Source organism: Drosophila hydei, unplaced genomic scaffold (genome assembly GCF_003285905.1).
Source record: "Drosophila hydei strain 15085-1641.00,03,60 unplaced genomic scaffold, DhydRS2 tig00000063-arrow-pilon, whole genome shotgun sequence".
Classification (NCBI taxonomy): Eukaryota; Metazoa; Arthropoda; class Insecta; order Diptera; family Drosophilidae; genus Drosophila; species Drosophila hydei.
In genome coordinates, this window is record NW_022045657.1 from 10,051,955 (window position 1) to 10,074,663 (window position 22,709).

The 22,709-nt window shown below is 39.9% G+C and overlaps 6 protein-coding genes across 12 annotated transcripts; 2 read left to right on the top strand and 4 right to left on the bottom strand.

Moving 5' to 3' along the window:
- Positions 1-2,532: 2,532 nt before the first annotated feature.
- LOC111602689 (adiponectin receptor protein) lies at positions 2,533-8,289 on the bottom strand. 3 transcript variants are annotated; one of them, XM_023319916.2, is made up of 7 exons: positions 8,151-8,289; positions 5,129-5,509; positions 4,138-4,236; positions 3,536-3,888; positions 3,168-3,469; positions 3,029-3,108; positions 2,533-2,967 (listed from the first exon to the last, which is right to left on the bottom strand). In XM_023319916.2, exons 2-7 carry the CDS (start codon positions 5,477-5,479, stop codon positions 2,833-2,835), a joined length of 1,320 nt encoding a protein of 439 aa, XP_023175684.1. In that variant the 5' UTR covers positions 5,480-5,509; positions 8,151-8,289; the 3' UTR covers positions 2,533-2,832. The 3 variants fall into 3 exon arrangements, with proteins under 3 accessions (XP_023175684.1, XP_023175686.1, XP_023175685.1); XM_023319918.2 differs by lacking the exons at positions 5,129-5,509; positions 8,151-8,289 and adding an exon at positions 4,327-4,548; XM_023319917.2 differs by lacking the exons at positions 4,138-4,236; positions 8,151-8,289.
- Positions 8,290-8,619: 330 nt separating this feature from the next.
- LOC111602690 (deoxynucleoside kinase) lies at positions 8,620-10,140 on the top strand. 2 transcript variants are annotated; one of them, XM_023319920.2, is made up of 4 exons: positions 8,620-8,733; positions 9,035-9,386; positions 9,449-9,719; positions 9,784-10,140. In XM_023319920.2, the coding sequence occupies exons 1-4, from the start codon at positions 8,694-8,696 to the stop codon at positions 9,937-9,939; spliced, it is 819 nt and encodes a 272-aa protein (XP_023175688.1). In that variant the 5' UTR covers positions 8,620-8,693; the 3' UTR covers positions 9,940-10,140. The 2 variants fall into 2 exon arrangements, with proteins under 2 accessions (XP_023175688.1, XP_023175689.1); XM_023319921.2 differs by having other exon boundaries at positions 8,622-8,733; positions 8,795-9,386; positions 9,784-10,138.
- A 104-nt stretch (positions 10,141-10,244) lies between these two features.
- LOC111602692 lies at positions 10,245-11,924 on the bottom strand. The gene is made up of 2 exons (XM_023319922.2): positions 11,473-11,924; positions 10,245-11,414 (listed from the first exon to the last, which is right to left on the bottom strand). Exon 2 carries the CDS (start codon positions 11,070-11,072, stop codon positions 10,302-10,304), a length of 771 nt encoding a protein of 256 aa, XP_023175690.2. The 5' UTR covers positions 11,073-11,414; positions 11,473-11,924; the 3' UTR covers positions 10,245-10,301.
- Positions 11,925-12,004: 80 nt separating this feature from the next.
- Positions 12,005-13,473, bottom strand: LOC111602693 (thioredoxin domain-containing protein 9). The gene is made up of 4 exons (XM_023319923.2): positions 13,374-13,473; positions 13,138-13,256; positions 12,639-12,921; positions 12,005-12,573 (listed from the first exon to the last, which is right to left on the bottom strand). The coding sequence occupies exons 3-4, from the start codon at positions 12,813-12,815 to the stop codon at positions 12,100-12,102; spliced, it is 651 nt and encodes a 216-aa protein (XP_023175691.1). The 5' UTR covers positions 12,816-12,921; positions 13,138-13,256; positions 13,374-13,473; the 3' UTR covers positions 12,005-12,099.
- A 1,082-nt stretch (positions 13,474-14,555) lies between these two features.
- LOC111602685 (spastin) lies at positions 14,556-18,823 on the bottom strand. Of its 2 annotated transcripts, XM_023319906.2 has the most exons (6): positions 17,795-18,823; positions 17,241-17,411; positions 16,852-17,076; positions 16,378-16,556; positions 16,064-16,322; positions 14,556-16,009 (listed from the first exon to the last, which is right to left on the bottom strand). In XM_023319906.2, the coding sequence occupies exons 1-6, from the start codon at positions 18,492-18,494 to the stop codon at positions 15,264-15,266; spliced, it is 2,280 nt and encodes a 759-aa protein (XP_023175674.2). In that variant the 5' UTR covers positions 18,495-18,823; the 3' UTR covers positions 14,556-15,263. The 2 variants fall into 2 exon arrangements, with proteins under 2 accessions (XP_023175674.2, XP_023175675.2); XM_023319907.2 differs by lacking the exon at positions 16,852-17,076 and having other exon boundaries at positions 15,264-16,009; positions 17,795-18,494.
- Positions 18,824-18,863: 40 nt separating this feature from the next.
- On the top strand, positions 18,864-22,602 carry LOC111602687 (mitochondrial Rho GTPase). 3 transcript variants are annotated; one of them, XM_023319908.2, is made up of 5 exons: positions 18,864-18,942; positions 19,093-19,839; positions 20,319-21,520; positions 21,792-21,854; positions 22,072-22,602. In XM_023319908.2, exons 2-5 carry the CDS (start codon positions 19,252-19,254, stop codon positions 22,205-22,207), a joined length of 1,989 nt encoding a protein of 662 aa, XP_023175676.1. In that variant the 5' UTR covers positions 18,864-18,942; positions 19,093-19,251; the 3' UTR covers positions 22,208-22,602. The 3 variants fall into 3 exon arrangements, with proteins under 3 accessions (XP_023175676.1, XP_023175678.1, XP_023175677.1); XM_023319909.2 differs by having other exon boundaries at positions 18,938-19,839; positions 21,792-21,830; positions 22,072-22,599; XM_023319910.2 differs by lacking the exon at positions 21,792-21,854 and having other exon boundaries at positions 18,934-19,839.
- Positions 22,603-22,709: the final 107 nt, after the last annotated feature.

The window sequence follows — 22,709 nt, forward strand, 5'->3', positions numbered from 1 at the left end:
TGACAGTTTACCTGTGTGTGTGTGTGTTTTTGTACGCCGCTATAACGACTCATACGATTAGTGATTTTTTCGGCTTATTTAAATAAACACACATACATACACCCATAAGTCTTATAGCATCTTTACAAAACATCGAATCAGGCAAAAATTGGTAGTCCGCTTGCTGCTTAAACGAGCTCTGAGGCGTTTTCTTTTTACTACTCCGTCCGTCTATTATACGCTTTTAATGTTTTTGAACTTGACAAGATAGCATAATTTGCATGAAAATGATTGGGATTCAATGTCCGATGTTTGCAAGAATCAAGACAACAGTATCTGCTCATTAGTTGACCAACAAAAAATTCTGTACCTTTTATGTGTTTTGTTCGTTTTACTTCTTGTTTCGCATTTGTTTATATCGACGCACTAATTGAGTCTACATTAAAACTCAATTTATGAGCCACATTGAATGGCGTGGTTCAGTAGAGGGAAACAAGTTGAGAAAAAGCAACTGACAATTGTCACGCTGATTAAAAATCACGCATACACACAAGCCAGACATACATACATACATACGTATACACATGCAACGACTTTGGGGTCTGTTCAGCCTTGACCATAACACTCTTATGCCAAAAGCCTTGAAAGACACAAGATGATTACCGTTGCCTCTGACTGTCTATATTATTGATTTAGACGCATGAAGTCGGCTGAAGAAAACCCATTAATAAAATCAAAAAGTCAATAAAATTCAGAGGGTCTTGAACTCTATGCACAGATACTGACATTGAACTACACACTGAAGACATGCAGCTTCCGAGTTGCTCAGAAAACCGATTTAGCATAAATGAAAAAAAAGTATATATAACGAATATACTATACTCTAACAGACTAAAAATGTATATAAGATCTCAATGTTATGTGCACAGTTAAGCATTTTGAGGAAATTCGTATAACAAAGAAATAAGAATAAATTCTGCTTGAGTTGATAAAAATTTAATTTAATGTAAAATTTAATCTTATCTTGATCTTCAGTAGACTAGTGTCTAAATCTTGACGCCTAATTTTGAGACTAGACACTCACAGTTTGTCTCATTAAACATAATGAACAAAATTATAGCTGACGAGTATCACTTACAGCCTAATTGAAAGTGAAAGCCCAAAAATTTTGAAAATCAAAAGTGTTAAGTGTTGTTGGAGTTACAACACATACCGACACAAGATCAGGTCTATAATGTTTAATTTAACCAGTTGTAAATGCCCAAAAGGCTTCAAAGAACAACCAGCGCGCCCTTCACTACAAGTGATGTCCCAGATAAGATCAAACACACCTCTAAATTCAACTTCATGTTTGACCTGTGTGTAAAACGGAAAGAAAAAAAAAACACCAAAAACGAAAATGTTTTATGAATAGATGCGGCTAACCTTTGTACCCCCTAATCTTTCGATCCATTTGAATAACTGTATTTTGTAAACAAATCGAAGAGCCTTTAACTTTTTCTCTGTGTTCTGTTTTTATTGAATAAATTGAAGTGTGAACTTGGAATACAAATAAAATACAACTTGTATTCTCTAATATAAAAGTAGTTGTTATTATAACATTCATAATTGCATAATTAAGAATGGTGTTTACACATATATATACGAACATATGTATGCTTAATGATCTATCGAGATGTCAAAAAAGACAAAAACCTGAAGTAGAACAAAAAGAGCTGAATAATAAACGACAGACAACTGAGACCTAACGCAGTCGATCGAGTTGATCTAGCGGGTCAAAGTCAACTCTTGAGCCGAATTTTGCCAGTCATTAGCAAGCAGCGCGCGAGGGCAACCCTCGCTGTCTAGTCCAAGACCACAACAAACAGCTGGCACATGAACTAAACTAATAACCTGGTCGCTTGCACGCACAGATTTCGATACGACGACGCTGCAAGATGCGCGTTAAGCTGAGGCAATGAAGAGCATCAATTAAGAACAGCATAACATGAGGAAACTCCACTGTGTTTGCAAACAGTTCGAGGTATTCTTTATGTTGAGAGCTAAAGCGACTCTTTCAAGTGTCGTTCATTTGAAGACAACTTTTAATTCACACAACATTTTTCATCGCTTCATATAAAATTTATTGTTTCAATTTGCATTGCATTATCAATGGTCAAAGCATGGAAAAGAATTTCGTGCTTGATATAATCATGTACAAGTTATGTGGCCAATTGATAAAATTCGAAACACGACCCTTGATAACAATTTTTATTTTATATTTGATTCACTGAAAAACTAATGATCTATATATTATTTAAAAACGTACTCGATTTGAAAGCTTAAATTTAAATTGCTTGACTGGCCTTAGAAGCGCGATAATATATATACCCCTGAGCGCAAACCATATTTAAATATTTTCTGAATTTGTTTTGTGGTAACTTCAAATTTAAAAAAATAAGATAAAATAAGAACCGAAAAAAATTTTACATACCAACAATATGTTTGAACTATTCAAAGATTATAGTCTACAATAAAATTATGTAAAATAAAGTTTTATAAATAGTTATATTAATTAAACTACAGCAGATTTCATTCGATTATAATAAACGGGGTTTTCCTAAGTATTTAATAACGTATGTTTTCCAATCAGCATTCCGGAAATAGACTATTTTATTCTTGATCCATCCTGAAGGTTGGCTTTTTGTTTGAATCCAATTAACAAAGAACAAATGCGTACCAAACGCTAAAATGGTTGCATTGTCAAAACGGCGCTACGATCTTCAAGTGTAGTGCTTGTAGTGCAGATGTTTTTTTGTGAGTGCATGCATGTGATTGTATGTGACGATTGTATTTTTGTAATTGCTAAATTATTTAAAAAGTTATAGGCTCGATTGGCACGGTACATTCTCCGACAGTAACACGATACATAGCCATTTCCGAGATGCCATGGTAATGCACAAATGCGGCCGCTATAACAAGCACATGGAAAATTTGATGTGACTGAAACTGTAGAAGGTATTGATTGGTAAAAATATGAATTAATCATTAAATAAGAAAAAATACTAACCCAAATATCAAACTTGCCGGGAAACCAGCGCTCAGGCACGCGAAGAGCGTATAATAATGCGCCCAGTATATACAGTAAACCTGAAACCAAGCGAATAATTAATTTAAAGCCATTTAATGATGCTATTTCCATTACTTACCCATTAGTATTAGCCAACCAAGGCTAGCGCGGCTGATTTGACTTAACCAGCCCTCCATAATGCTATAGTGGATGGCCGGAATAACGCCAGACAGACCGAAACTCATGAAAACGCCAGCACGTAGCGGACGTAAGGCAGGTTCTGAGAACTTATCCCACAGCGAGACAATGATAGACAGGCAGCCGAGTACACAAACCACAGACAGGTATATCACCTTTGGCTGATAGTGACAATAAAAGCCATAGTAAAGCCAAGGCACAAAGGAGCCCATTATGAGTAATGCAATTCCACAATAGTCCAGTCTTTAAATACAAATTTGTTTTCAATTAATAAAAATTAAAAGATAAGCGTAAGTGTTGGTGGCTTACTTTGAAAACAGTCTTCCAATCTCTACCGAATGGCAACTTAATGTATGAAAAGCAAATGAGAATCCCAAGCAAATAATGGCACCCATAAAGAATGCACCAAATACTAATTTCTCTTGAAATTGTATCTCAACTGTGGGACGAGACACGAAATATAGAGCGACACCGATAAAAGCAATGCAGCCGAGCAGATGCGTCCAGATGTTGCCCGTTTCCGTGTGAACACGGAATATTGATTTAAAGCATGCGCGGAACGATGGTAAAGGTGGGCGATGACCGCGGTGCAAGAAATCATTGTCCTGCAACCATTTGGGCAAGTTCCTGTAATGGCAAACCTTCCAGCTGGCTTCCCAGACCTGTGAACAAGCAAAATATTTATGAGTTTCACGAAATTGTATTACAAATTAGACATATATTTATGAAAGAATTAGTAATGAAATAAATTAAAACGATTCAATAACAAAGGTCGAAGTGCATTTATTTAAAAATAATGTGTGCATGCGTTATTAAAATGAGTAAATACACAATGATTAAAAATACATTTTAAATAAAATAAAAAATAAACAATAAACAGCCAGTTTTTTTTGCTTTAGCTTTCGGCTTACCTTGCGCACAAATTCTTCAGCCTGCTCGGCGGCATTGTGTGCCAGAGCACCCAGATCGATCTCATCTGAGAGTACACCTGCCTTTAAGACTTCGGTCATCTAAAAAATAAATGGATGCGTTTAAATTCTGGCACAGTTAGAGACGGATTTAAAAGCTTAAGATTATTGAACTTTAGCAATTTGACTAACAGTGATCTCGCTTGATTTTAATTGAATTGAATCTTCATAGGGTTCTTGCTCAAACGATTCTGATTCCTGAGTTCCGCTCACGTTTATGACAGCATCAAATACAACCCGCGACTGTGCCATTGGCAACAAGTAAAATTTAAGTCAAAATAATAATAAATAATGTATAAATTTCACGAAAAGGCAAGTTTTAGACTTTGACGCGCTTGTCGCTCGCCTACTGTAGTCTAATATTTTGTACAAAACTTAAAGCGGAACAAGAGAAAGGCGAGCGCAGCACGCGATAAGATAAGAGTGAACAAAATTGACAGTTAAACGCAAAATACTTATCTGCGTCACATTTGTTTTTGTATAAATTTACTACATTTTTATTATAAATTTTATTCCACCTTATCGGCAACGAGCGCCCAAATCCAGCACTCAAAGCGAAATGCGCACCTGAACCCACAAGACGCACTAATAGTAAGTGTAGACACAAATGGCGACAATAAGTTAATAATACATGTATTTTTTAGCAATGTCGACAGTGGGTGGGTGCTTCGTCAACATTTTGCGTCGACGAGAAGGCACAGGTGGCAGCCTGGTGAGTTCAACGATATGATAAGCCCGGTCGCAACGCTGAAAATGCCAGCAATCGATTGCAATGCGAAGGTTCAAGTACATATAAGTATGTGTGTATGTACGTATTTACTTTATTTCGTACAAATGTATAAGCAGCTGGCCACTGGGTCAGACAGAGATAACAGGCCGCGTGCTGGGGCAAATGAGTCGTGCATATAGATTAGAGGTGTGACTTTCAACTTACCTCGGCCTCTATGAGCTGAGTGTCCTCTGGCGTCGAAGGCAGCGGACAACCGGCATCATCTTCCTCAACCAACTCATCGTCATCTTCAAGCAAATCTAGATCAAGGCCACTAGGGCTAAGAGAATCCTGTGGTCCCCAGCCACGTCTTTTACGCAATATCATTGTCACCTGTTCGAAAATATCCGCATCCTCATCATCGCCGGCTGCGCTCTGCGCCACAGGCGTATTCGTCATCTCTGCCGACGAGGGTAAACCAGAATCCTGATCGTTTCCGCTGACGTTGAGGCTGCTGGCCGTCTCCTTATCGCTGCCCGCGCTGATGCGCTCCAGCAAATTTGTAGAGGATTCCATTACAATTGTCGTAGCCTCTAAACGAATCAGCTGAAGAAACAAATATATATATGAATAGATAGTATTATTAAAATTTAAGACAAACTTTTAAATGGAAAATGTTTTTAGAAATTCCTAAACACTCAACACACATGTACAATTTGCAATAGCACTCCAAATCGAGAGTTGAAGAGTCATCAGTACACGGCAGTTTACTGCTATCCCATCCAATCGACCTTTGTCCCGCCTATACTTAGACTTGAACCGTGAATGCCTGTGTACAACTGCATGTGCATGTGTGTGTGCACGTGTACTTTGTTAGCTGAACATTTATAGAGGTGGACTGGGCTGGCAGGAAAATGGAGTAAGGCATGTCGAATGCAAAAAAACAAAACAACAAAAATACAACATGCGGACGAATAGCAATTAAAGTATGTAAACCTTTATATAAGACCCTCAACAGTTTGCGTCGTTAAGTGCGCCAGGTGGGCGAAGAAAATTGAAGAGAAGGCCTACCGTTACTAAGCAGTTGGTTGAAATTTACACACTTATGTTTGTGTCATTTAGTTTTCATTCGTAGATTAGTTCAACTCATATGAATATTTGTAGAGCTCATGTTTATATTATGTAAATTAATATGTTGCTGGTCCAGCGATGAACTAGGCGTCGGTGGCAGGTCCAGCGTTGATCGGGTATTTATAGTCTTAATCAATAAGTTGCTGGTCCAGCTATGAGCTAGGCGTCGGTGGCAGGTCCAGCGTTGATCGGGTAATTATAATCTTCTTATGATGATTATGTTGGAGGGTTTGACTTCACCCCCTTTTCTATTAACTGGCCTTGTGGCTCAGCAATGATCAGAAATATAACAATTTGATTACGGCGGTGTGCCGGAGTAGTGCGGGTTTATTCTTCAAACTTCAATGCAAAACTGATTTTTAGCTACATAGAATATTTCACTTAAGCTAAGCCAAAACTCGCATCACACCACAATGTCATGGTCGGCAAGCCGACTCAGCAATCTTAGGCAATAACGGAAACTCTTGCAGTAAACAAAAGTATCTGGTTACCGCCGCTGACCATTGCAGTTATAGCGCGCTGATACAAAGTATGCAGTGTCGCAATTGCGAGGGCTGTTTCTTAACTTACGAAACACGCGATAGCGAGGGTTGATTATAAACTTATGAAATACCCTATATTAAATGTTATGTGTTAACTACTCCCCCTTCAAGTGTAAGGCCGCCCTCGGCCGACCCAATTCCGGCGACGACTTCTCGTAATTGCTTCGCAGACTTCCTTGCGTCGATGAACCGCCAAAGGGTGAGGCCAATGCAGATTAAAGCACAGCATATACCTCCAATGATGAATGCCACACGATAAGCTTGATCAGTTCCGGCGTCTTTCTTGAATTGCTGTATCTCCTCCAAATTACGTTCATTTAAACGATGAAGATAAGGGAGGCTGAGGACATCTTGGCTGGCAGTGATGTTCAGCAAGGGAGAGTTGGCAATGCCCGGGACTCTATTGCGTACGTTGTTGTGGTTGTAAAACAGAGTCCCGTTGATCGCGACTCGGTCCCCGAACGTAATGAGATGCGTGCCGTGTACTTGGATTTCAGTGCCGTTATCCACCTGGATCCTTGCGGACCCGTCGTTAAGAATGATGATTCCATCATCTACGTGGGTGATTATTTCCAGGTTGCTCGGCTGGATTTCACAGTGTGCCGTGCCACCTGCATGGAGCTCTTTGGCACATGAACTCTCTAATGCCAGACGACAAAAGGTGGCTCCAGGTGAAGCGGTGCAACTCTGCAGTGTGTGGGTTTTTCCATCGCATTCGGCTATGACGTTGTCAGGCAATCGCAATATGAAATTCTTGTGAATGACAGGATAAATCGTAATTTTTCTGCAAGCTTGTTTAATATGATTTAAATTCCAAAAAAAAAAAAAATTTTTTTTTTTTTTTTTTTTTTTTTTACGTTGGGCGCCAATTAATATGTTGCTGGTCCAGCGATGAACTAGGCGTCGGTGGCAGGTCCAGCGTTGATCGGGTATTTATAGTCTTAATCAATAAGTTGCTGGTCCAGCTATGAGCTAGGCGTCGGTGGCAGGTCCAGCGTTGATCGGGTAATTATAATCTTCTTATGATGATTATGTTGGAGGGTTTGACTTCACCCCCTTTTCTATTAACTGGCCTTGTGGCTCAGCAATGATCAGAAATATAACAATTTGATTACGGCGGTGTGCCGGAGTAGTGCGGGTTTATTCTTCAAACTTCAATGCAAAACTGATTTTTAGCTACATAGAATATTTCACTTAAGCTAAGCCAAAACTCGCATCACACCACAATGTCATGGTCGGCAAGCCGACTCAGCAATCTTAGGCAATAACGGAAACTCTTGCAGTAAACAAAAGTATCTGGTTACCGCCGCTGACCATTGCAGTTATAGCGCGCTGATACAAAGTATGCAGTGTCGCAATTGCGAGGGCTGTTTCTTAACTTACGAAACACGCGATAGCGAGGGTTGATTATAAACTTATGAAATACCCTATATTAAATGTTATGTGTTAACTTGTATGCTTAAGCCATATGATTTTTCACATTAAGACAGACTGTATGGATTTAAAACTTTAACTCGGACTTAAAAATTGTAGCTTATTAATTGAACGACGCACATGTTTTTTTATTGACTTACCCCTTTCACTGCTATCAATGACTTAGGCTTAATCCGTGAGAAAAAAGATCCGCGTTGAGCGTAAACGAAAAGTTTTAATAAAAAATTAGGCCAATTTACGTTTTTCTCCTTCTATAATATAACAAAAAGTGTGACCACGTCTATGTCTGGTGCAGCATATTTAGTTCGACTTCAGCATGTTGTTAAACCAAAATTTAACGATACCTATCGATAGTCGTTCAGTATATACTCTGCTTGTTAATTCAAATTTGAACAATTTTATTCGTATTTAAATGTAATAATATTATTAGCATAGCTTAAGGGTAACATATAGTAAATAATTTATTTGAAGATGGCTTTTCATAGCTTTTTCAATTATTATATAAAAGTGAGCGGTGAGTTAAATAACATGGAAAAACTATTATCAGTAAATGAATACTAGACAGTCATATGACCGTCCTCGGTATTTTCTGTGTTCATGTTTACGACCTTACTTCGCTCAAATAAAAACAAAGTGGCTAAAAATAAAATATACTACATAACAATTCTTACTTCCTAAGCTTAATGAATATGCCGGGTTCACAACAAGTCATCAAACACATATGTAATTAATTTGTTGTTTATTTATCGATTCTTATTTAATATATAATTTGTTAATCGAACAGCTGTTGACAACATAATCAAACATTAGAAATTCCGCCATTTCAAAGATTGTTCCCGCTCTTTTATTTTTTCGGCATTGAGATCGTGAACAGTGGGCGCGTTAGTTCGGGGAATCGATCTTTCTGTACAGCTGCATTCAACTACATCTTGGCAATTTCACAACTAGCAACGCAAAATTCACTCATCTTTTTAAGATTTATATATAGATTTTCATAAAGAATACACTCATTTTTAACGCACAGATAAAAGTTTGGCAGCAATTATGTCCACAGCAAAAGGAAGCGCATCCAATGGCCGAAAGTTCGCCGAGGGCACACAGCCCTTCACAGTGCTAATTGAGGGAAATATTGGCAGCGGAAAGACAACATTTTTGAACCACTTCCAGAAATATGATAAGGATGTCTGCCTGATCACAGAGCCTGTTGAGAAATGGCGTAATGTAAACGGCGTTAATTTGCTCGAAAAAATGTACAAAGAGCCAAAAAAATGGGCCATGCCCTTCCAGTCATACGTCACACTAACGATGCTTCAAGCCCACACGGCAGCCACGGACAAAAAATTGAAAATAATCGAACGCTCCATTTACAGTTCACGGCAAGCGAAAGATAAACTTCAATTTTGATTTAAAGTAACATATCAATTTCATCTTGTTCCAGGTATTGTTTTGTAGAAAATATGTATCGCAATGGATCCTTGGAGCTGGGCATGTACAATACCCTACAAGAATGGTATAAATTCATTGCCGAATCGATACACGTGCAAGCTGATCTGATTATCTATTTACGCACATCGCCTGAAGTTGCACACGAACGTATTCGTCAGCGTGCACGCTCCGAGGAGAGCTGCGTGCCCTTAAAGTACTTACAAGAATTGCATGAACTACATGAGGATTGGCTGATCCACCAACGCCGTCCACAACAGTGCAAGGTTCGTTTAATAAGAATTTATTCGAGTTGTGAAATGAGGTGCTAAATGATTTCTATTTTTATAGGTTCTGGTGTTGAATGCCGATCTTAACTTGGAAAACATTGGCAGCGAATACCAGCGTTCCGAGACGAGCATTTTTGACGCAATCTCAGGCGCGCAACAAAACCAGCCTGCAGCTGTGCTCGTGTCGCCAAGCAAACGCCAAAGATTATCCAGCTAGCCGGAGGGCATCACACATGTCAGCTACTGACTTAATATTTTAGAACTAGTTAGCAATCGGAGTCGCAGCTAAAATTCGAAGATTCTTTTAACGAAAAACGCAACTTTCCTATTTCACAATTATTTTTAATTCAAATGTTCGTTTCAAATTGTGTACATGCAGTAGATAGTTTAATTTAAAAGTTAATGTATGACGCCTGCAAACCTGTTTTTGGTATATATCATTCTTATGTCTTACAAAATTAAATTATAATCTAAGCTAAACTATTTATAGAAGTAATTGTGCCTATGAATAAAGGATACTATTGGTTCAATTGTTTGTATCTTTGTTATCACAAAATATATCTATAATAGCTGCGCTGCTTAGCAAAAGTCGATTTCTGTGTCACCGGTTTGTAAGACAGCCTCCACACGACATACCATCGACTCGTATAGGTGCTCTATCTTGTTGACCAGCTCCTGATCGCTGTGCCAGATATCGTAGAGTACCGATCGAAATTCGTTAACATTTTGGGGTGCCTGGTCTTGTATTTTGGGCTGTATAATGTCGATTAGTTGCTCCAACAGATTCAAATCATTGCAATCGCTGCAATCTGGGCCCAGCAATGTGTCCAAGTATATTTCTTTGGGCGCTGGACTGTCCGTCATCGATTTGTGGTCGTCCATGTTGAAGATGTTGCGCCAGTCCTGTACGGTCCACTCCGCATGGGCGAGTGCCCATTCCAAGCGCCGTTGCCGAACAGTCGCACTTAAGGTTCCGTTCTTAGGAGGAGGCTGCCGCGAACGAATCTCACTGATGCGTCTTTGTAGTGTGCGACGACTAACTTCAATGCCAAAGCGATTCATTAACTCACGCTGCACATCTATTGACGTGTAATGTGGGTGTTCGCCAAGCATTTGCTCCACCAATTTACGATTCTCAAACACTTTTGGCCGTCCAACATCTCGCCTATTCTGTAATTCGGGCAGCGGTCTTAGCTTCAACTTTGGCATTTTGCTCACATTTAGTTCAGCCTCCGTAATGCAGCTAGCCACGCTTTCTACATCACACTCCAGCATTTGTGCAATTTCCTCGTAGCTATAGTTATCCTTCAATGTCTTCACAATGTTCCTCATAACATCATCTAGCACCATCGCGACTTGGACGTGCCAAAATCAAAGATCAACTGCCTCAATTTCAGCTTCAGCGACTTCTTTATATACAGTTGCAGGTAAACTTAAGTTAACTTTGCATCTGCTTGGGTTTATGACCTGCAAGCTGTCGAGGATTAACAAGGCACTTTATGACCCACATTTGGATGCAGGTAACGAGATATATTTCCCAGATATAAGCTAAAAAGTTAATAACCCTTGCGCGCTCAAAGCAACCCATCGATTTTGTGGGTGTCAAAAAGAGAGAAGTCCAAGGATTCATCGGGGGACCAACTTTCCAACAGCAAGTAGCATTCAATATTCGACGCCGGCTCAAAGATCAACCTAGTTTGTTTATAATTATTTCTAAAAGTGCGCGCTAATTACATTTGGAATTGCTTACCTTTACTTTTTTGCATGATTAGTAGAAACACAAATCTTTCTTTTCCGTACTTGCCATTTAATGTGAAGACGATTTCATGTTTATGTATTCGTAGAATTACAAAAATAAATGTAAAAAACTTGTACATGTGAGTTAGTTATTTCTACAATAGGAAATGCATCACTGCCAAATGTCAAATATTGTTAAAAATATATATATGTAGGCCAGTTATGTCTTTTTATATTTACGTAAGATATCCTCATACATTCATATACGACGAATGTCATGCGAAGTAATATTTATGTTGTGCCAAAGGCCAGAAGGCCTTTATAGAACGTAAAACATAGAAGGGCTGGCTTTAAGCTGGGCACTAGTGTGTTTAAATATAAATGGAGGAAAGGCAACCACGCTAGCTATGCCAATGTATTTAGGTGAAGGTTGTTAGTGTTAGTCGCGGTAGATTGATTGGAATTATACAATTTAATAAATAACGATAAAGTATGCCTAATTGGATTCCTACATTCATGTGCTAGGTTTTGATTTAATTTCTTTTTTTTTGTTTTCCCGGCGCAACCAAGTACCAAGCAGCTAGTGTTTACTCTGGATGTATTAGTTAATAATATCTCGTTGGTTGCTGTTGGCGCCACGTTAGTCATCAAGATCGATATCTGAATCGTCGGAGTCATAACCACCGCGTATTGTCTTCTGTGGGCGATTTATAAATGGTTTGCGTTTAACATCTGGTGGCTGCATTAAATCGCCTTTGTATTCAATAGCACCCGAGTGGGCGATACGCCATTCAAGCATCTCTGTAGAGAAGTCATCGCAGTTACCCAAATCGGTGAAGCCTACTATGAAGTCCTTGGTTTTACTATCCTTAACCAGAGCTATTGTTGGCAACACCTTGATGCGTAGACGTTGTGTTAAGAATGGCGTCTTCTCGGCATTCACTTTGCAGAATTTGGCCTCTATATGCTTGGCAGCGAGTATTTTCAGATGCATGTCAACAATGCGACTCCGTTCCGAAGTATCCCTATAAAAGTGACACACAATATTTGGCGATTTCTTAGAGACCTCGAAAAACTCCTTCTCATCGGCCAACTCAGAATATGTACCATGACCCTAAAATAACCAGTAAATTAAAAACAAATACAAAGAATTCTATCAGGTCAGCGTTTTGCACTCACGTTTCTCAGCCACTCTTGCTTTTTGTTGTTTAACTTCTTCATTTCCTGTATACGCTTCTCTCTCAGTGCCTTTAAATCATCAGAGTCAAAGTTATCCAAGCGATCGATCTCCTGATCTAACTGCTGTTCAATCGCTTGCGCAGCAGCATATAATTGATTTTCCATTATGTGTGCCATGTCTCCAATTTGTTAGGCTGTGTAGGAGGTGCACTTACTGCTGCTTGTGGCAACTATTTTGACTTTTATTATGACTGCTTGTGTTTGTGTGTGTGAGCTGTACGCACTGCGTGTTTACATGTGCGAGTGTTTTACAAATGTTGTTTTGTGTATGCGTGTGTGTGTTTGTGTGTGCGTGTGTGTCCGGCATAAATGAAAGGCGTATCCAGATGCAGATGCGTCATGTTTTGTTGAAAATTCAATAAAGTAGTCAACATTAATACAAAAGAACATTATATTAGAATTAAGGCTACTATAAATCATCCATGGATCCAATACTTACATTAATTTCTCACTAATTTCATTGATTTTTAAGTAAATTCTAATAGCTTATTTCTTGGCCGTGTGGGATGTCGATTGTACAAGTGAATCGATTAGCTTCACAATCGGTGTGGCAGCATTCTGAAAACATAAAAATGTACATTCAGATGTACGTTAACCAGTTATTTTTCAGTAGCTTAAGCATAATGTATTCTTAACTGTTATTATATAAACAATTTAAAAACTTAAAGTTCTAACCTTGCCAAATAAATAAATTCCTCGTTAATATGGATTTGGTAGCATTTCGAGACGAACAGATGTATCGATGACATAAATTTCCCTCACATTTTAAGCATAATATTTGTAAAATAAAGTTAGACATTTTTATGTATTTATAAATAAGAGTACAATGGAGTACACCAAATGCAAATACGTTGAATATTTAACGAAATCATCACCCATTTATAAACTTATTGTAATTTTCTTACCGTCTTTGAACTATGAATTGGCCCTTTATCTTGTTATATAAACGCATAGCAGGAACTTGACTCGACCCACGCAAATATTGATTATAGTTTAAAAATTTTTTGGAACTTGCATATAAAATTGATTGGCTATATGCAATAAGTGAATTTCCATTCATCAAATATTTAATTTGCAAATGATCGATTATAACGGTTAAATTCAACTCGTAGTCGATTTTTAGTATTGTGATCAATCTTATCGATACCCGCCAATGTTCGCTCTCACAGGTAAGCTTTCACCCGGTAAAATTTCAAAATATAGAGTTGAGCTTTTGATAAAAATGACCAACGCAACAATTTTAAAAACTATTATAGATTCCGAAGAGTAGAAAAAATACTTTAAATACCCATTTAAAATAATAGTCGGCAAACTTTTTGAAATTATTTTTATTTTCCGCATTAGTTTATGAATATTTTTGGATTGTTGTGGCTGGCGATCGGGCGCTAAACAATTGAAATGAGCCGGCGCTGCATAAAGCTGTTAATTAGCGTCGTAAGCAAATGATATAATTCTAGGTACAATAATTTGGTAACGGTACTAAAAATGATATATTTGTGTAAGTGCATAAGTATAAATAGAACTCCTTGAAATGAAAACAAACAACAAATGATAGAAATAGCAGCTATTGTACATTCATTAAGGAACTAAAATCTAATCGGTACTCTCGTGTATTTGTGAATCGATCCACTTTTACCTTAGGGCTAAGCTTATATCTACGATTACGTGTAATTATAGTTGATGATTGGATGTTCACTAAAAAACAATTATTATTATAATGGTAGTGTCTATGGCATAAACTGTATAACAGGCTAAGTAATCAATTGGAAGTATATATTAGACTGTGGAGCCACTAAAGAAATAAAATAAATACAACAAAGTATTTTTAACAACATGGAATGCACATGGGCAGTTTCAAAAAGTAGTATTAAATAATTGAAAAGTAAAGGAAAATTATACATTTTACAACTGTTTACTTAATTTATAATAAATTCCTTGTAGACAAATCTTGAATGAGATAAATAATTATAGTTTGCAATATGTTCTTCACAGTATCGCTTATTATTAATGTTCGTATGGACTATGATCTCGGCACCGTGTTTTAACATAGCATTAATAAAAGAAAACTTAGATTGAAAATTCGTACAATATTCTTAAGCATATATCCTAAACACACGCAAATTGTATGAGACAAAATTAAAGAAATGATTTGCAACTTCATTTTCGTATTCATACATAAATCAACAAAACTTGTGAAAACAATTAAAGACTACCAAGAAGATAAAAGTTGAACTCTTAATGAAACGCTCTTGAAAAATATTAAAAATACGAGTCAATGATGAAAACTAATGTGGCTGCATACTGCATGTTGCAAGTGCAACACAGCATGAACAACAAAATGTAAATTCCATCACTCACATCACAAACATTTGCGTCGGCATCTAAAGCTGTGTGGCTAATTGGCCATGGACGTGGACAAGTGGGCGTTGTGTCCTAGTTTCTGGTATTGTGCTTAGCTTTGGACTGCCCGCTGGGCTTATCTGCATTTGGGTGGGTTTCACCAAAAAAAAAAAAAAACAAACAATTGGAAACGTAAAAGAAATTACAATACAAAATGCGACCAAACTAAATGGTAATGTCGCCATAATCCTGCGACCATTTCTCATATGAGTTGAGACTTTGTGGAGCCACTGAACGACGTATTCGCTTCAGCGAATTATGGAAATCCTTCTCGGTGATTGGGCGCATAGCGCTTATATCTAGACACTTGACCTGCTCCACATTTAGTTCTCGTATGGGCTCCAATGCGGCATCCTTGGCCAGCGCAGTTAAATCCGAGCCCGAATAACCATCGGTTATTTTCGCCAAGCGTCCTAGAGCTTCTGTATCCAGCGGACTACCCTGCTTCTGGAGCAGACGAGTTAAAAGGAGTTCTCGTGTCTGTACATCGGGCAATGATACATAAACACGCTTGGTAAACCGACGCAGGGCAGCCTCGTCCAGCTCTTGCGGTCGATTGGTAGCAGCCAGCACAACAATGCGGTCTCCATCTGGATTCCCCGGTAGCCCATCGAATTCAACCAGGAATTCAGTTTTAAGGCGACGCGACGCTTCATGCTCGCTACTGCTGCGCTCCGAAAGCAATGAGTCAACCTCATCAATAAATATTATCGACGGCTGCATGTGGCGAGCCACCGCGAAAAGGGCGCGCACCAATTTCTCACCATCGCCCACATACTTGCTGGTCAGCGAGGCAGCCGAGATGTTTAGGAATGTGGCACTGCACTCGGTGGCAACGGCGCGTGCCAATAATGTTTTGCCATTGCCTGGTGGTCCGAACAGCAGCAGACCCTTGGCAGGTGCGCGCAGGCCTGAAATCATAATTGTTAAAACTTTAGCTCCAATTTACAAAGGATACAACCTACCTGTAAAGAGCTCGGGACGGACGGATGGCAAAATGACCATCTCCTGCAGCGCCTGCTTAGCCACATCCTGGCCAGCAATATCGGTCCACTCTACTTTGGCGCCACCCTCAACTATTTCATCGAGTATCAGCTGCACCAGTTTCTGTTCCACACCTTTTACACTTATCATAGGTGTGCTAGCGCCGCTGCCATTGCCGCTGGCTGCATTGTTATTAATGGGAGTACGCGAGCGCTGCGGTGGCGTATTACGACCAGAAGACTGCAGGAGATTTATATACATTATACATGGTTGATAAGTTCGAAAAGTGACTTACAAATTGGCGGCGCACAGCCGGTGGAGTCGCTGCCGTTTTTCCTGGCTGACGCTGTAAAGCGACGCCTACAGATGTTGAGGTTGTCTTCGATCCAAGATTGCGTGGCAGCGTTTGTGACTTGTTAACAACGGGCAGATTGCCGGGTCGTTTGTTGCCAATGGTCAATTTGCGTCCAGACGCTACACAGAAATTAAGACTTTATTTAGTAAATGTTTATGGAATTCATACTATAAACATTGCTGGCAATAATTTAGTCTATATCAAAAGTAAACTGATCAAAGTTCGAAATTCAAAAGTAAAAATGAAAATTCATGCGGTGCTTTGTGGTGGAAATGCGAGAGTGAGGAAAATGTTGATTTTGTTTGCTTGCTGTCGTTGTTCTTATAGTTGTTGTTGTCGCGCATTTTGGACTGGTGCTTTAGCTTTTGTTCTTGCTGCTGCTGTTGCAGTCGTATTAAATGTTACGGCACTTACCCGCTAGCAATGCTTTCGACGAGCTTGCGCTGACCCCACTGACGCCGACGCCGACGGTTTTGGGTCCATAGCCGCTGCTGCGCATTGTTATTTTTGGTGGCTCAACACCTGCTTTGCTGTTCGTTTGACCCACGAGCATGGGTTGTTTGAATTTTGATGTGATCTGCTTCTTTGGCGGTTCCACCAGGGACAAACGTTGCATTTGCAAATCTTCCTCACGCAAAGCTGAGGAAATGGATGCGATTGGGTGGGGCCGGGGACAAAAACAAAAAATATGTGCAAACAAAATGACAAACATAAGTGCAAAAAAAAAAAACATGACAAAATAAAATATTACACTACGCTTGAAAGGAGTTTTGGATGCAGACATTCGCCCAGCAGTTACTCACCGAGAAAGTGCAGACGATCACGGGCCATGGAGAGATTGGTTTGCATTTTCTCATGCAAGCGCTGGGCGCGATCCCAAACATCCCCGCGTCCACTCCAGCAGTCAACAGCAATGCCATCCTCCAGCTCCTTGATGCCCTTGCGATACAGCTCAATGGCCAGCTCCTTGTGGCCTTAAAATGAAAAAGTATCAATAACATAGAATCCACATGAGTGCGTGTGTGCGACTATCGATTCTCAACAACAATACTAATAGAGTTGAACTCGTGTTTCATTTCGTGACACGATGCTCAAACTTATCTGCAACTATATATAAATCACCAATTAAATCAATAGAATTGATTAAATATTACAAAATCAATAAATATATTTACTATTCTATTGAAATGAACTTTGCGTATAATCTATATCAGATCGTGTAACACGGAACACGTGCCCATCTCTAGCTTATACAACAAGTTTGACAACAAAGAGCGCGCTGCGTCTGATGACTCATAAGGCACCACTCCAGCAGCCACAAACAATGCAAAGCAACCCCATAAAAGGAATAACTTACCTTCGTTCTCCTCGTCGATTTTGAGCGCTTTGGAAATGTACTCGAATGCTCGTCGATGGTGATGTTTCTGCTTGGCCAGCAGCGGATCACCGGGGCCAGGGGAGTAGCCACCGCTTCCTACCCGATTGGATGCCATTTCCAGTGGGAGCAAAGCGCGTTGTCTTTGTGGCAGTGCCTGAGCCTGTTCAATGCCGTCGTTATTCCGCTCCAGTGGACAAATAATGGCCTGCTGCTCCTTAGAGTTCTGGACAACGATCTCGATGTTGCAGTCGCGTCGATGCGGACTACGATAGATCACCTTTGTGCTCGCTCCGTACAAATAGCGAAAAATACAGAACAGCTGATATATCAGAGAGCGCAATACGTTGAACAGAAATATAATGGGAAATGAAACAACGTAGAGATTTTGCTTATGTACTGAAGTGCCGCCTCTTGGCCCGATTCCACTGGTTGGTGTTAAATCCGCATCGGTGGTGTCGTCGTCTGGTGAACTGCCAGGAGTTGTAGCTGTAGTTGTTGTTATTGTAGTGCGTTGACGATTTGACGACAGTTTCGAACTAGTTTTGCCGTCATCGATTAATGCTTCACTGCAGCTACGACTGCGATTTGTGCCGCTGCTTCCGCCTCCGCTGATCTTGACCGGCGATTTGGTGCTGCTGCTAGCGCTGGATGAGGACGATTGGTTTTTGGTGCGTACCATCGATATTGATTCCGCGCCGCAGCACTGCTTTTCTATTCGAGTCTCTTTTCACAAACAAGCAACACCCTCCACCTCCACCTCCACCCTCACTAACAGAGAAGCGAAGTTCTGCCCCTCTCTGTCTTGCAGCTCAGACACAAAGACAGCAAACCAAAAAGAGTACACGATTAAATAATGGACTGAAAACAAATAAACTGAAACGGAACACGACGCGCGCTATTTGTTGTTAATTGTCGTTTCTCATTTTTCTATATGTACATTTATTGAGCGCCGTTTTTTTTGTGCCGTTTCCAACTCACAAAACAAATTTTCTCCGTCTCCGTTGACGTAGTTGCCAGATCATTTGAGGATTAACGATTTGAAAATTTGGGAAAATACTTCAGAAAGGCAGTAAATGCTATGTTTTTCGAATTAATACCTTGTTAAATTAAAAAAGTTCAATTTAAAGGTCAGCAAATGCAAGAAAACATCAGCCACAATTAAAATATTTTCAAATTGACAATTAATCCGGCAGCACCACATGGGTTGTTCTAGGGTTGTTGTCGCTTTGAAAATTTCGATGTATTGAAGTATCGATACGTGTGTCTTTATAAATCAGCTGCCGTCTCGGTTGTATCTGCGGTTTTTGCATAACAAAATCTTTAAATTATCTTAAAACCACAAGAAAGAGAGAAAGACTAACCAAAATTGTTGGAAACGAAAACGTAAAGAGATAACGTAGTGCACTTACATATAGAATACCAACCAAAAAAAAGTAATGGGTCAATACACGGCGTCGCAGCGCAAAAACGTGAGAATTCTACTTGTCGGCGATGCTGGAGTTGGCAAGACATCGTTAATATTGTCGCTGGTAAGCGAGGAGTATCCCGAGGAAGTGCCCCCGCGTGCTGAGGAGATTACAATACCGGCAAACGTGACTCCCGAACAGGTGCCCACCAATATCGTTGACTTCTCGAGTGTTGAGCAGTCTGATGACGCACTGGCCGCGGAGATAAACAAAGCGCACGTCGTATGCATTGTGTACGCCGTAGACGATGACGACTCACTCGATCGAATAACATCCCATTGGCTACCCCTAGTCCGCTCCACATGCAGTAACAGCTCAAATGCAGACGGCGAGCCCGATGTGGCGCGCAAGCCAATTGTTTTAGTTGGCAACAAAATAGATTTGATCGAGTATTCAACCATCGACAATGTTCTCGCTATTATGGAGGACTATCCAGAGATTGAGAGCTGTGTTGAATGCTCGGCCAAAACTTTGCACAACATTTCCGAAATGTTTTACTACGCACAAAAGGCGGTGCTGCATCCCACCTCACCGCTCTATATCATGGAGGAGCAAAATGTAAGCTTTATTAATCCAAACTGCCAGTAGTTAGAGACACTTCCCATCTCAATTTAACTGCTGTGGAAGTACCTTTCCCAGCAGTCCTAATTCCTTTCTTACCTCACATACTGAAAAATCGCGATATCGGAGCTGGATTAGTTAGTCCGAAATTTTAGTCGTTGGACTTCCCTAAATAGAATAACTATTCCATACTCTTTCCAAACTTAGCTCCATTAGTCAGTGTTTCACAGATGTTTCCTTAAAGGGAAAGCGTATGTAGTTCCTCAAGATTATAACTTAGCTTTTCTATAACAATACATATGTATGTCTCCTTGAAAGCTATTTTTATCAGAATGCAATATAAACAGCAAATAAAAAAGTTCTTTGTCTCTGAGCACAATATATAATGTATATGGTGCATAGTACAGCGGAGATTTCTTTGCTTGTGCTTAAACTTTGGCAAACTGAGATAACTTTTGTTTTCAATTCATTTTCAGCTAACACCTGCCTGCAAGAAGTCGCTAGTGCGCATATTTAAGATATGCGATATTGATAGCGACAATTTGCTGAATGATTACGAGCTGAACCTTTTTCAAAGGCGTTGCTTTAATACGCCACTGCAGCCGCAGATATTGGATGAAGTGAAGTCCGTGATACAGAAAAATGTGCCGGATGGCATATATAATGATGCTGTGACGCTGCAGGGATTTCTTTTTCTGCATTGCTTGTTCATACAGCGTGGACGCAATGAGACAACGTGGGCGGTGCTGCGGCGTTTTGGATACAATGATCAATTGGAAATGTGCAAGGAGTATTTGCGGCCGTCGTTGAAGATACCGCCGGGCAGCAGTACGGAGTTGTCGCATCGCGGTCAACAGTTTCTGATTGCGGTGTTTGAGCGATACGATCGCGATGGCGATGGCGCGCTATCGCCAGATGAGCACAAAATGCTATTCAGCACATGCCCATCGTCGCCCTGGTCCTACTCGACGGATATACGGAAATCTTGTCCGACCAATGACAACGGTTGGGTGACTCTGCACGGTTGGCTGTGCCGCTGGACGCTGATGACACTCATCGATGTGGTCAAAACAATGGAGTATTTGGCCTATTTGGGCTTCAACGTTCATGAAAATGACAGCCAACTAGTCGCCATCCATGTGACACGGGAACGCCGCATTGATTTGGCCAAGCGGCAAAGCAGTCGATCTGTATACAAGTGTCATGTGATCGGGCCGAAGGGGTCGGGCAAGACCGGACTTTGTCGGGGTTTTCTTATTGACGACATGAGCAAGCTGCTGGGCAAAGAGTTCAAGACAAATGTGGTTCACTGTATCAACTCGGTACAGGTTTATGGCCAGGAAAAGCATTTAATATTGCGCGACATTGATGTGAGGCATGCTCTCGATCCGCTGCAACCGCAGGAGGTTAATTGCGATGTGGCTTGCCTAGTGTACGATGCCTCCAATCCGCGCTCCTTCGAGTATGTGGCACGCATATACATTAAATACTTCGCGGAAAGCAAAATACCCGTGATGATTGTGGGTACCAAATGTGATCTCGATGAACGTCGTCAGGATTATCTGATGCAGCCGACGGAGTTCTGCGAGAAATACAAGCTACTGCCGCCTCATCTTTTCAGTCTGAAGACAAATAAAAAAGAGCTCTATACTAAGCTGGCCACGATGGCAGCCTTTCCGTGAGTATTCAAATGCTTTTCCATTGGGTTGCGGTCATTAAATCGGGCATTGGGTCAACACTGATCATATGGGCATTTGGCGTATTTGACATATTCGGACTAATGGCTATATATATTATTATTTTTATTATCTTCTCTTATTTCCTCCCCTCCACTTAATCTCTACGTTTTTGTTATGGTGTTCTTGTTATGTTTTGTTGATGTATTGTGCATCTTTAATGCTTATGGACCCTGCTGCTCGCCTTGGATTTTTGCTGCTTCTTCTCCGTAGGCGCTTTCAAGCCGCCTGGATACTGTTCTACAAGCACAGGTTGGTACAGCTGTGGGAATCGGCGTAAGTGTTACACATTTAACTACAATATTTACTAATGTTGTCTGGGTTCTTTATTGTATTTCTAACATGCGACGCGACCATTTAAAACCACGCACACATACACCTATCACACGCTTTATAAATGTGTTGTATGGAGCATATATTGAGTCCTTGAAACATTAATCAATTCCGATTAGTATCTTTTCTAATTTATAATTTGTTTACCAAATTTTTGTAGGTATTTGCGACAATTCGGACTTATGACTGAGGATCCGAAAGTTTGGCTTAAAGCCGGCTTAGGCGTAGCTGCTGCCACGGTGCTGGGCTTTATTGTTCTAAAGGCGATAAGTGCATCCGGAACTCATTCACGTTAAGGATCTTGATAACTGCCCAAGAAGACACCCCCCACATACAAACCCAAATGTTTAGAAATTTATGTTTATTTCGGTTTTACCTTCGCTTTCATTTGTAAGCCATTACATTATCTAAATTTATGGTTAAAAATACCACACAAAACTCTTTAAGTGGATTCATAAAAGGAAGTTTTTCCGTTTTTATGTCAAAACTTAGTGTACATATGTATTAAGCTGCCCACAGACAAAGGTTAGGCAAGGGTAATGAAGGGCACGGGAACAGCAAGCACACTTCATACGTTGCATTTCTTTACTTGGCTCTGTACTCTCTGATAATTATTAGTAGTTTACAACATATATTTATGCCCATTAGCAATCGTATATATTTATCACGCATTCAATGCTGTGATTATGATCGTATCTAACTAGCCGTTCTATATACTCTATATATACATACATGGATTGAAATATATATATATATATATATATATTTTTTTTTTATATATATGTCTATCTTATTTAT

What these genes read in the sequence shown, in the direction of transcription:
- LOC111602689 (XM_023319916.2), bottom strand. Translation starts at nt 5,479, where the DNA reads ATGGAATCCTCTACAAATTTGCTGGAGCGCATCAGCGCGGGCAGCGAT. An exon ending in CTCAGCTCATAGAGGCCGAG is followed by an intron (nt 4,237 to 5,128) that starts GTAAGTTGAAAG and finishes TTTATTTTTTAG; the next exon opens with ATGACCGAAGTCTTAAAGGC. An exon ending in ATTGGAAGACTGTTTTCAAA is followed by an intron (nt 3,470 to 3,535) that starts GTAAGCCACCAA and finishes TTGTATTTAAAG; the next exon opens with ACTGGACTATTGTGGAATTG.
- LOC111602687 (XM_023319908.2), top strand. Translation starts at nt 19,252, where the DNA reads ATGGGTCAATACACGGCGTCGCAGCGCAAAAACGTGAGAATTCTACTT. An exon ending in ATATCATGGAGGAGCAAAAT is followed by an intron (nt 19,840 to 20,318) that starts GTAAGCTTTATT and finishes ATTCATTTTCAG; the next exon opens with CTAACACCTGCCTGCAAGAA. An exon ending in GTACAGCTGTGGGAATCGGC is followed by an intron (nt 21,855 to 22,071) that starts GTAAGTGTTACA and finishes AAATTTTTGTAG; the next exon opens with GTATTTGCGACAATTCGGAC.
- LOC111602693 (XM_023319923.2), bottom strand. Translation starts at nt 12,815, where the DNA reads ATGGCACACATAATGGAAAATCAATTATATGCTGCTGCGCAAGCGATT. An exon ending in AGCAAGAGTGGCTGAGAAAC is followed by an intron (nt 12,574 to 12,638) that starts GTGAGTGCAAAA and finishes TGGTTATTTTAG; the next exon opens with GGTCATGGTACATATTCTGA.
- LOC111602690 (XM_023319920.2), top strand. Translation starts at nt 8,694, where the DNA reads ATGAATATGCCGGGTTCACAACAAGTCATCAAACACATAT. An exon ending in CGCTCCATTTACAGTTCACG is followed by an intron (nt 9,387 to 9,448) that starts GCAAGCGAAAGA and finishes ATCTTGTTCCAG; the next exon opens with GTATTGTTTTGTAGAAAATA. An exon ending in GCCGTCCACAACAGTGCAAG is followed by an intron (nt 9,720 to 9,783) that starts GTTCGTTTAATA and finishes CTATTTTTATAG; the next exon opens with GTTCTGGTGTTGAATGCCGA.
- LOC111602692 (XM_023319922.2), bottom strand. Translation starts at nt 11,072, where the DNA reads ATGGTGCTAGATGATGTTATGAGGAACATTGTGAAGACATTGAAGGAT.
- LOC111602685 (XM_023319906.2), bottom strand. Translation starts at nt 18,494, where the DNA reads ATGGTACGCACCAAAAACCAATCGTCCTCATCCAGCGCTAGCAGCAGC. An exon ending in CGGCTGTGCGCCGCCAATTT is followed by an intron (nt 16,323 to 16,377) that starts GTAAGTCACTTT and finishes AATCTCCTGCAG; the next exon opens with TCTTCTGGTCGTAATACGCC. An exon ending in CCGTCCCGAGCTCTTTACAG is followed by an intron (nt 16,010 to 16,063) that starts GTAGGTTGTATC and finishes TTATGATTTCAG; the next exon opens with GCCTGCGCGCACCTGCCAAG.